Source organism: Lates calcarifer, linkage group LG4 (assembly GCF_001640805.2).
Source record: "Lates calcarifer isolate ASB-BC8 linkage group LG4, TLL_Latcal_v3, whole genome shotgun sequence".
Lineage (NCBI taxonomy): Eukaryota > Metazoa > Chordata > Actinopteri > Centropomidae > Lates > Lates calcarifer.
This window is the reverse complement of record NC_066836.1, coordinates 19,843,089-19,855,759: the sequence shown is the minus strand read 5'-3', so window position 1 is coordinate 19,855,759 and position 12,671 is coordinate 19,843,089. Positions and strand designations below refer to the sequence as shown.

Below are 12,671 nucleotides of genomic sequence, written 5' to 3'. Positions count from 1 at the left end.
TTTTTTCAATGGAGGAAACACAGCCCTGGGTCCTCACTACAGAGGGCGGGGCCTGAGGCGTGTTGACAATTTGGGCTGCGCTGATTGGTTGAAAATAACCAGCTTTTCTATTTATCGAGGCTGTCAGCTGGAAGTCTTTTGTTATCCCGTTCATCACGGCCACCCGGCAGGAATAATGGTCAACATGGAGCCCGTCACATAACCGCGAGCTTTCGGGGGTTTTCAGGTGTTTTCGGGGGGTGTTAGGTTACCACAGCTGCTGAAAAGGTGGGTCAACACTTTAAGAATTACCTTCCTGAGTTTTGTTCAGGGCAACAAAGAGCATGAGGTTCCTGTTGATATGTTAATTGCAAATTCCAACAGTCTAGTTGGTAATAATGGTCCAGCGCGAGGCAGGTTAAACAAGTCAATTTGAACTTGAACATTGAACCATTTACCATTTTTTAACATTAGCTGCCTCATTCTCTTTAACAAACTCACATTGTTTCAGAGTCTGTTAGTGGTTACTACAATAAATCTTCCACTTATCGTGGCCGAGTTGTCCATCGTGTCGCACTCTAAATTATTAATGCCGGGATGTGGTTTCTAATTTTAGCTCTACTGTAGCTAACTACATCCATCAGCATTTTTGACATCTAGCGGGTCGAGGGAAAGCGGTGGAAAAATTACTCAGCAAATGTGTCCGGGGAATGGAATTGCAGAGCTGTTTTAACTTTAAAACACCGTAATTCTCAATTCATGCATTTGCAGGCCTAGTAGGGGGACGCTGCCCCATCACCTGAACCACAAAAGAGGGGGACACACTGAACAAGATGAGCGAGGAGGGTCCGAGGAAGCGGAACAGCAGCAGCAGCAGCGCCAGCGGCGGGGGGAGTCAGTCGGAGCCTCCAAACTCTCAGTCGGGTGTGGGGAAAGATGCAGGAGGAAGCTCCGGGGTAGCGCTGAAAAAACAAATTGGCCTAGGCAGCGCCTGTGGCATCATAGTGGGTAAGTCCACCCATTTCTAGTCCACTATCAGTGAAGCTCCCATCAGTTTTCAAGACCAAAGAAAACCAAAATTCTCTGTATGTAGAACCCATTTCATATCACTTTGACTTTATGTTTTACCGTACTCCATACGATCATGTATTAATCTCATAAGTATGTATGTATGTCTCAGAGTATTTTATTGTTTAAATAGGGCAACAAAATAATCAAAACAACAAGAAGCATGCACTTTATTTGACTTGTAATGCAGGTGTTTCACAGTTTTTTTTTTGTGTGTGTGTCAGATATTTGTGTGTGTGTGTCAGATATCACTGAACTCCAGTTTTAGCTAGTCACCCAGGTAATATTGGCCAGTTGGTTAAAAGTGTTTTCGTGATGTGCCTGAACTGTCGGTTTTTACTAAATGTAGCAGAATTAAGCTGCAGTGACTTCAAAAATACAGATATTTGCATTGTGCCCTAAGTGACTAAGCATTACTGGCCCAAATCCCTCCCTTATTGAATTTTCATCTACATCCTCAATCTTGTTCTGTTTTCATTGCTGGGCATGCTCACTGCACTCTCAGCATCATGTATCTTGCATGTGCTCTTTCATAGTCACTTTCATGTTTCCAGGGAACTGTTGGCTGTCATGAAAGCCCCTCAGTCCCTGCCCACCCCCACATATGCAGAGGAAAAAAAGGAAAGTCAATAAAAAGCAATCCCACTAATGTATGTCCCCCACTGTTGAGACTGCAATTTACATCACCATCAGAAACATTATTGGAGTGTGGTTGCTGCACCATTGACAAGAAACAGTTGTACCCTGTTTTTGTTGGCCCCAGTATGAAATATGGATTATTATGGAGAAATGGGTGCTCCAGCTACCCAGCAAACAAGCTGTGTGGGCATCTGCCATATCTGCCACAACATGGTTATAATATACTGGAACAGTGGTGACCAGTTTGGTGATTAATAAAATCAATATGATACAGAAACAAAAATATGAAGTAACATATGATAAAGTTGATTAAAAAAAAACAAACAATAGTAATTTAATGAGTTAATCCTTCATAATATATCTAACCTTTGTTTGACTGTCTCTGTCCCTAGTTTGTTGTAACAAGTAAATGACAACTAATGTGATTCTGCCGTAACAGGTGGGATGTCGGTTCATTCTGCCCAAAGTGGCAAATACATAAATACTATTAAACCAGGGTAAGAAGTGTCATTATGTGACTCTACTACTCATCCTGTCTCAGCCTTTCAGTTACTAGGAAAGGATGATTTTTTCAGTCATTTAAAGCTTCACAGTGAATGTTTCCAACAAAGAAATACTGTATTTGTCTTCAGATTTGGATTTGTTGTTTCCTGCTGGTCCCAAGAGTCAGAGGATATGAACTCAATCTGCCATCTCCACAGGCATTAAAAGACAAACTGCTTGTCTGCTAAAACAAAGGCAAAGTAAATAGAACAGAAAAATATCAGTGATATCGACATTAATATTTCTGAACAGCAGCAAGCTTTTAAGTGATACCTGTTCGGCCAGTCCAGTTGTACGGCTGCTCAAAAGATCCATATTGTGGCCCAATGTTTAACTGGAGAATACGACACTATAGACCTCACAGAGAGCCCACAACTAAATGTTTTTGCCCAAGTGTGGGTCATTCACTTGAAAACTCATGGCTTGAAAACTCACTCAGGGATCAATAGACAAATACACAATGACTGAGAAAATTAATTCTGTATAGGAAAAAAAATGTTATCTGATGCAAACCTTGAGCCCCACAGGAAATTGGACATCATGTGACAGGAAATTAAAGCTTTCCTCATAGTTTGCATTCTACTTCAGTGGCCTCACAATTCTTGTCATGCATCACAAGCATAACCCTCTTTTATTATGTAAATTGAAATGCTTACTTTGCCTACAGTGCATCTGCCTAATGGTGATCTTTTCATTATCTGTCTCTGTGTCTGTCTGTTTCTTTCACAAAGGCAACATCATTGGATCAGGGATTTTTGTGAGTCCTAAGGGGGTCCTGGAGAATGCCAGCTCGGTGGGTGTGGCGATCATTGTGTGGGTCACCACTGGAATTATCACAGCTATTGGTGCACTCTGCTATGCAGAATTAGGCGTGACCATCCCCAAGTCAGGGGGAGACTACTCCTACGTGAAAGACATCTTCGGAGGACTGGCTGGGTGAGAGGAAACAACAACTATTAGTCAATTTAAGATCATAGAAGTGTAGCCTACCTATTAAGATGTCCATGTGGGTTTTACTATGTGGACAAGACAGAAAGGGAATTGAGAATCAGAATCTCTGTAGCATCAGAGATAGGGATAAGAAGAGTCTTGCTCTGGAGTTTGTAGGTGAACGGGTATTGAGGTGCTTAGGCTACTACTGAGGAGAGGAAACATCTCCTACGAGGGGCCTACAGATAGATTATCCTTGGATCCTTAAATAAAGAATTGTCTAGTTTTTCATGAATACACAGATATTGTTGATGTATATGTATTTGTATTTTTATGGAGATTCTGCATATGATGTGTTTACATGCATGTATTTTTTTTATTGCATGCTCGCAGTTATGTGACAGGCTCCATGTTGGCTGTCATTGTTTTGTTGTTTTTATTGTGTAGACCCATCTGTCACTTATCTGGTTCTTATCTGCTGTTATTATTAGTCAGCGAAACCCTGAAGAAAGCCTAGGGAAACACATCACTTTCTTCTTTCTTTCTTGTGTATGAGCCTGTTAAAAGTGGTATATAACTTATCTGTGAGTACTTTTAGATGGGCACCCATAATACTCTGAAGACATTTGAGTTGAGTATGCCAATGCTTACCTGAGACTGTTTCATTTTTCTTCATGATCGGAGTCCTTTGAAAGATGCTACCATTACACTGTGTTCTATAAAAAGGGACTATAACAACTATTTATGGTTCCATGAATATAAGTATTAAAAGTTCTATTTCAACTTAATGTAATTTATTTTATATTATAATACTATATAATAAACTTAATTTATGTAATTCATGAAACCGAGACTAAAATGAAATTAATAGAATAGGAAATAATTCACTGAAAAACTATCTTTAAAAGTGATTTATGGTAAATGATGCATAAAAGTGATCTTAAAAAAAAAATACATGGCAAGCTTTTTCTAATTGATGAGAATTTTACAGTAAACTCCTGCCCCCATCCCTCATCCCCCCCCCCCCCCTCCTCACAGCCGTGCTCACCAGATTATTAAAGCCTCTCGTAATCTAGTTTTGTATTCCCAGCATCCCAGAATGTCATTGACCCAGTTCCACTCATTTCTCTCCTCTTTAACAGCAATGCTCCAGTGCATTACTATAATGTACTTTGCTAATATGCTTAATTTCCTTTGTTTTCCATTATTTTTTTGTAACAAGTGCTCACACACTATGCTGTGGGTGTGTGTGCACTTGTATTTGCTTGCTGGTGTGTGACAGAAGTGTGTTGCCATGTCTCATTAACCCCATCCCTCCGTGTTATCTCTCAGGTTTCTGCGTCTGTGGATTGCAGTGTTGGTTATCTACCCCACTAACCAGGCTGTGATTGCTCTCACCTTCTCTAACTACGTCCTGCAGCCTCTCTTCCCCTCTTGCCTTCCCCCAGAGAGTGGGCTTCGTCTACTGGCTGCTGTCTGCCTGTGTGAGTGATAAAACTGAGGATAGAATTTGCAGTTGGTTGAGGTCTGTGCATTAACTGATACAGATCATGAAGCAACATGCTGTGGTGCAGCCCACTTTGAAGGTTAATGCCAGTCATGGTAAATTTAAGAGTTTATTATCTAAAGACTCATCTGCTACCATTTTACATCCTTTGATAATGAAGGGCAGAGCTCAACTCTGTTAAAGAAACTTGTAGGTGGCAAATTTTAAATGTTGATGAGGTGTGTTACAAACTGGAGGCACAGAATTAGAAATAAAGGAGTTTGAAATTAATATGCCAGGCAATGGAATTCCAGCAAAAAAAAATTTGCATCATGGGTAATGTTGGAACTGGAGCCATAGTAGAGACTGTTGGATCACTGTTGATGCTTTTATTTTGTATGTTTGCTTTGTTTTGATTTGCCACTCACATGTTCCTCATGTTCATGGAAGTTAAATAGTAAATAGTAGAGTGCCTTTTGATATGTACATTCACAAGCTTAATCACAAAAGTACAATGTAAAGGTAAAGGAGAAACTCAAAATGCTTTCTCAAATTTCTGCAGGAACTCTCATATTTAGCTAAAATCTAGGATTTATTTTTGATGAATCTAGAGTCAAACAGGCCAGTTTCACATTAGTTCCACACAAAAAGTTAGAAATTTAAAAATCCTTCATATAAGGGCTTTAAAATGTTATTAGCACAACGCGTAATCTGGACACTGGTTTGTCATCTACTCTTATTTCAATCAGAAGCTTTTCTGTTCAATGTGACATTTCTGTCGCTCTCTTCAGCTTCTGTCCTAAGAACACTGTGACAATAAGCTGCTTCATTAAATTCAACAAAATGAGAAAAGAACTTTCTAATATTTTTTATGGCAAAGCAAATATTTAATATCAAGGGAAAAAACTTCCACATGATGGGTGTGGTGCAGCTGAGCACATACTCATTAATTTTTTTTGGCAGTTATTTTATTAGTCAGTTTTATCTTCTATTAGATAATTTTTTATACATAAACCTGTTTATGGAGGACATTTTTGCAGCTCCCCCAACATCCAGTGGTTTTTTTTCCCCTTCTTCTATGTGCTACTTTAGTCATAGGCCTACAGTCATGTATTATGTGTAAAATATTTCTGCCTGACTCAGGGAATTTGCTTTTGTTCCATGTTTTCGGGAATAACTGTCTGAATACTCTTGACTTAAAGTTAGTTTATCAACGTTCATGTCTTTGTTAAGTGGGGATGAAATTGACATTGTGGTGCATACTGTATATTAACACTCACTGCTTGATCTCCATTTTGACCACCATTAATATATTTCCAGTAGATGAAACGGATATCATCCTAACTTAAAGTGACATCGTGTCTCTGTCCTCAGTGTTGTTGACATGGGTCAACTGCTACAGTGTGCGCTGGGCCACATGTGTGCAAGATGTCTTCACCACTGGCAAGCTTTTGGCCCTGGGCCTCATCATAATCATGGGTGTTGTCCAAATTTGTAAAGGTAGTATTTGCTCTCTCTTTTTGTTTCTTTCTCTTGCCTCTTTCTGTTTAGTTTGCTTGATCTAAAATGATCTGTTGCCAATCTTTTTGCCTTGTAGCCTTTTTTAAAATGAAACAGCATTTTTCTGACTGTTTAATTTCAACAGTATACAGAGATCAGAAGAAGTAAACTTATCCAGCATTTCATAATAAATATATTTTTCTCTTATTTTTTTTATTAATCATCTCACCATCCCACCATTTGTTCTGACTCCCCATTTGGAAATCACTGTCTTGAGACATGATTCTAAAATAGGGGAAAACTGTCGGCCTCGCTTCAGCTGCCATCACAATATGGTCCATTTTGTGTCTCTCACAGGGTTTTTGATCCCTACATGAAAAAGAGATTACAGTTCCTCATAACTCATAATCCACACACACACACACACACACACACACACACACACACACACGCCCACGCCCACGCCCACACTGCCAGGCCCAGCAACAAGCTCATACACGTGACTTGGTCCTTTCATATCCCACTTTCTCTGGGATAGAAGCTCGAGATGAAGACAAATTAATATCTCAACCTCTTTTCTCATCATAGTTAGATCATAGTTAAACATGTTAATTGCTGTTAACATCAAATTGCATAGGTGTTCACTAAAATGAGGTATCTCACATCCTTAATGCTGTTGAGATTAAAAGCTAAAAAATAAAACAAAACATTAGACCTCTGTATACAAGTCTTTCATCTTTCAGATCAGAATCAGATAGGTGTTTTTCTAGATGAATTGTGTAATGAACATATTATGTATGTGAGAAAAGGCAGCAAGAAACTGCATCTGTCTGTAACATGGAATAATCATAACAGAACATTGTATGCCATGTTTGGTGCCCTCTGCTGTTCAGATTGTGGCAGTGAAAGGCAGTTCACATCAAGTTGGATTTCAGATCGGTGAAATCTGGTTTTTGTTTTTTTTTTGGTACACAGGTCACTATTACTGGCTTGAGCCAGCACACGCCTTTGAGACCTTCCGTGACTATGATGTTGGTCTGATAGCTCTGTCCTTCCTGCAAGGCTCTTTTGCCTATGGAGGCTGGAACTTCCTCAACTATGTCACAGAAGAGTTGGTAGACCCGTACAGGTAATGTGTGCACTTCTTGAATCCTACCTTGTAGCCTTTTCATCAGCCATATTTTACAAGTATATCATTTAGTTTAATTTATTTGCACAAAAAATAACATAATACTTTAAAGGATTAAAAAAAGATTTAGGTAAGATGAAAACTTTTTTAGGGTTTCAGGAATGATTAATATACAATGAAACGCAATCTTGTCTTTTATCCTGCAGGAATCTACCACGTGCCATCTTCATCTCTATCCCTGTGGTCACCTTTGTTTATGTGTTTGCCAACGTGGCCTATGTCACCGCCATGAGCCCCCAGGAACTGCTGGCGTCTAATGCTGTAGCAGTGGTGAGTAAACACACCCACACTCCCTCAAATCAGAATGAATGTGCTGTGAGAGTGTGGTTACGCATGTAGAAAATGCATGTAGTTAGAGACTTAAATTGAGTTTCACCTTGAAATGGAGTTGTTTTGTCACACAGATTTAATGCATGCTTATTGTGGTGTGACGCCTGTAACGCTTAGTCTGTCGTTCTTTTGCACTCAATTTTGAAATGTCTTGATTTGTCGCCGTTATTGAGAATGTGTTTCAACTGTGTACCTGTTTTATCCTCCTCCTCTTCTCTCTCTCTGCTCCTAATATTTCTCCCAGACATTTGGAGAGAAATTGCTAGGGGTAATGTCATGGATCATGCCCATCTCTGTGGCGCTCTCCACCTTCGGGGGAGTCAATGGCTCCCTCTTCACGTCGTCGCGGTCAGTTTGTCCTCCCCTGTTGCCCCCCCTCCCTTCTGTCCTACCTGTCTTCTCGTTGCAGCTTCTGTGACTTCTGTTTTTTTTTTTGGGTGGTATCATTCCCATGCTGATATTGTTTAGATGTACGCAGAGGGCAAGGGTAAGCAGGGTGAAAAAAAGCTAAACAGGAGGACAATGCTTCATTAGTGTAAACACTCATCTCTGGTACTATAGGCTTGAGTTCAGATTGTAGGGAATTGGAACTGGGATTGAATGGGAAATTATTTGTCTCCAGATGTATATGTTACCCTGGTGAGATGATCCTGTTTGAGCTATTGCAAATCTCAAAGTACTAAGTCTGTTTTACTCCTGGTTTGGTCCATTTTTCACCCTGCATTTTCATGCTGCTGTTTATCTCTGCACTGGTGTTTCCATAATAACCTGAACTGTGTTTCTGGAGCTGTTCCCTCAGCTGGCGAGTGCACGCAGTAAGCAGGCACCATCTGGCTCTGTGCTCAGGACTTAACTGTCTGTGGTTCTGTCTCCCAGACTGTTTTTTGCCGGAGCGAGAGAAGGCCATCTCCCACGTCTGCTGGCCATGATTCATGTCACACGCTGCACTCCTATCCCCGCCTTACTGTTCACTGTGAGTCCTAACCCGCTCAGCACTGAACTGAATGTTCACTCTTTTCCCCTTTGTCCTCCCCATGTGTAAAAAAATAACTTTTACCCCTCTCACCACATTCAGTTGATCTCCACTCTGCTGATGTTGTGCACCAGTGACATTTACACCCTCATAAACTATGTGGGTTTCATCAACTACCTCTTCTATGGCGTCACTGTTGCCGGACAGATTGTGCTGCGCATCAAACAACCTGACATGTATCGGCCTATCAAGGTAAGAACAGGTCTGGGTTTGACAGCTCCCATGCAAGTAAGTTAAGTAGTGTGTCATACACAAGTCTTTCATGAGGACTATACACTAAATACACACTCACTGAGAGTTTTATTGGGAATACCTGTGCATCTGCTTATTCACTCAGTTATTCAATCAGCCAATCACGTCGCAGCAGTGCAAATACAAATAATCATGCCACAGGTCAGGAGATTCAGATAATGTTCACATCAAACATCAAAATGTCAGTCAACATCAGTGATTCTGACTGTGACATGATGGTGCCAGACAGGCTGGTTGGAATATTTCTGAACCTGCTGATCTGCTGGGATTTTCAGTCTCTAGAGTTTTACTCAGAATAGTGTGAAAAGCAAAAAAACATCCAGTGAACAGCAGTTCTGTGGCCAGAAAAGCCTTGTTGATGACAGAGGTCAGAGGAGAATGGCCTGACTGGTTGGTGCTGACAGGCCACAGTAATCCAGATGACAACTCTTTACTGCTGTAGTGTGCAGGAAGACATCTCAGAGTGCACATGTTGAACCTTGAGGCAGATGGGTTACAGCAGCAGAGGACCATGTCAGGTTCCACTGCTGTCAGCTAAGAATAGAAATCTTAGGCTGCATTGGGCACCGACTTAACAAACCTGGACAGTTGAAGACTGGAAAAAATAACCTGGTCTGATGAATGAGTGATGAGGTATGCAGATGGTAGGTCAGAACTTGGCATCAAGAGCATGAATCCATGCACTGTTGACACAGGGCAGGCTGCTGGTGGTGTAATGATGTAGGGAACCCTTGATATCAGTCAGTCTTGTTTTGAATGTCGCATCTTCTCTGAGTATTGCTGCTGACCTTCTGCATCCCTTTATGGCCACAGTTTACACATCTTCTAATGGCTACTTCCAGCATGATGATGCATCATGTGGCAGCGCAACCGTCGTCTCGATCTGGTTTCATGGACAGTGCAGTGTACTTTAGTGGCCTCCCCCTCACCAGATCTGAATCCAATAGATAGCATTGGGAAATGACAGCATGAATGTGGAGGTGACAAGTATTGATATGGTGTTCCTAATAAAGTGCACAGTGCATGTATTTGATATTCTGCCCAGCTCTAAAGAATACTCGTTTTCACCAGATCTGCTGAATCTTTGATTTATGACCAATTTCACAAATCCTTTGAAAGCTTGATAGCAATTACTCTTCACTATGGGTCAAGGGTGGCATGCAGGTTGTACAGAGAGGTCCACAATGTATTACTGATAACATTTTTTACATTTCTTCTATCCAGTGTTTAACAGTATTTATTCAGAGTTAAATGTGGAGCTTGGTGGCTCTACAGGAAATTATTTATGACTTATTTGAATAAAATCAGACAGAACATGTGAATTTCATGTTTCAAGTTGAACCTGAAATTTGATGTCAAGGTAACGTGTTTTAGCTCTGATCATTTTTTTGTTTTCACTTTACTGCATTTTGTGTTTGAGAACACTGTCTCTCACTCGTCCTCCAGGTGAGCCTGGTATGGCCAGTGATCTACCTGCTGTTCTGGGCCTTCCTGCTGATCTTTTCCCTCTACTCTGAGCCTGTGGTCTGTGGTATTGGACTGGCCATCATGATGACTGGTGTCCCTGTATATTTCCTGGGAGTCTACTGGGAAAACAAGCCACAGTGTTTTGATATTACTATTGGTAAGGCAACAACAGAGAGTATTTTATGGCTTAATTATGCTACTGTAGTTCTGTTTAAGGGTGCATTCACACAAAGTATGTTTTATTAAATTTCTAGACTTCCTTCTGTTCAATATGATCAGTTGAAAATAATGTTTAAGCTCTGAGATGCAAATGTGAGTTTCTGCACACATTTACATGAACTGCAGTGACTCATTAAACACAGGGGTTAAGAGGCTACAGCACAGAGATGTTCAGTTTTGCTGCCTTTGTCAGCACTATGTGTCACCCTGTTTCACATGTTATATCCTTAAACAAATGCAATGATTCAGCTGAATAGACTTTCCCATTACTCTGTGTAACTGCACCACTCGATAGTAAACTGTTTGATACAGAACCATTATCTTCTAATTTTCCCGGTCTCTTCATCCCCAACTCTCTCCAGGTAAAATGACTCATTTGTGCCAAATGCTTTGTTCGGTGGTTTACCCAGACATGGGGGAGAACCTGGAGTCCCATGGTCCAGAAAGGAAAAATGGAGGCAGAGAGGATCAAAGACAAAACCCTCAAATGGCTAATTGAACATGTGAACAACTAAGTCCTCACACTTGGATGTGGTTTGAGGGTGAAAAAAAAAAAAAAAAAAAAAGAATCCCAGAAAGAGGAGTATACTTACTCAAAATGTTAACATGCTGTCTACAGCACTGGACTCTCTTGCTCTGTTTTTGACTGGCCTTAATTCTGAACACAGTTGTTTCAGCGTCTGGGAGTGGCTGTTTGAAATGAAATATCACTTACACTGAACAGAAATTATGAATCACTGTCACTTTTTTGTTGTTGCTGTTTTCACCTTAGTATTTAAACTATCGCCCTTTTGTTTGTCTTAGACAATGTATTGTTTGTGATGTGAGTCCGGGAGGCTGTGGAAAAAATATTTTAATGTGATTATGATGGGATAATGAAGAAAAAGTGTGTATATAATTCATTGTCGTTTATGCTATCGCCTCACTACCTTCAACACTAAAATGAAATTTTCTATGTGGTTAAATGTTTTTTATTCTCATTTGACTCGCATTCAAAATGTTCCCTTTTGAATACATACAGAGAAGGCAGATTTAGCTTTAAAGAGCAAACGTTTGCTATGCCCTTTCACGTACGTCTGTAGTTTTTATCACCATGGAGAGTTAATTGCTGGCTGATTATTGTATAATTAGTCTTTCTATCATTGCACCTCTTTGGCATGAACAGATAACCCATGATGGAAAATCACAATATCCCTCAAATTTTTTGTGATTCTGCAATACATATTTAACATATGGTGATCACAACTTAAAAAAAATCTTGTTATTTTCTTATGTATCTTTATCCCCTGATCTTAGACACGTTTGTTTCCTCTTCAGTGATACTAGGTCCATAGTTGCCTTCATAAAGTCTCGCACTGTGTTGGATTGTACTGCATTACTAGTATTGCTATTGTGCTGCCTGCTGCACCTCCTCATCAATGTTTCATCCACCTGTTGCAACACCTGACGTAGAAAGGGCGGAGTCCCTGCACAATGAACGATCAAATTGCGGAAGTCATGGGAAGGAATGACAAGTCTAGGTGGGTCAAGACGTCCATTACCAAGAATAAGACAGGAAACAGGATCATTTCGGCTTCAAAATAAAGGTCATTGATGCTATAATCCTTCCAAATTCTGTAGTTCATGTGGCCCTGCTTTAATCATGTATGTTTATATACCTTAAACATCCATCAAGTATAGGCCACATGGAAGCCTATGGACAAAAGATTAGTTCTGTCTTGGTTAAATGTCCAGTACTCAATCAGTAATGCACATTTCTAAACAATTCCCAAGCAAGTCTTGGGCAGTGGTACACTTATTTATACAATTTAGTGTTTTGGGGATTTTGTCTGATCTCAGTTCTAATATACTGCAGACAAGTCAGAATGCTGTGAATAAAACTGTTAGTCACTGCAGTGTAGAGAATTTAAAGCAGTGTTCAGACATTCATGCAGGAAAATGCATATTACAGATTTTACAATTTTAAATAATGAAAATAATATGTATTTGTAAATTTTTATTTTATTTTATTTTTTTCAAACAAACATTTCTTCCAG

At 40.0% G+C, this 12,671-nt stretch overlaps 1 protein-coding gene across 1 annotated transcript; it reads left to right on the top strand.

Annotated features, from left to right (window-relative positions):
• The first annotated feature begins 123 nt into the window (after positions 1-123).
• On the top strand, positions 124-11,533 carry slc7a8b (solute carrier family 7 member 8b). The gene is made up of 12 exons (XM_018677535.2): positions 124-267; positions 751-987; positions 2,961-3,165; positions 4,492-4,643; positions 6,020-6,145; positions 7,121-7,274; positions 7,481-7,604; positions 7,909-8,012; positions 8,541-8,637; positions 8,740-8,889; positions 10,396-10,573; positions 10,998-11,533. Exons 2-12 carry the CDS (start codon positions 813-815, stop codon positions 11,132-11,134), a joined length of 1,602 nt encoding a protein of 533 aa, XP_018533051.1. The 5' UTR covers positions 124-267; positions 751-812; the 3' UTR covers positions 11,135-11,533.
• The last annotated feature ends 1,138 nt before the right edge of the window (positions 11,534-12,671 follow it).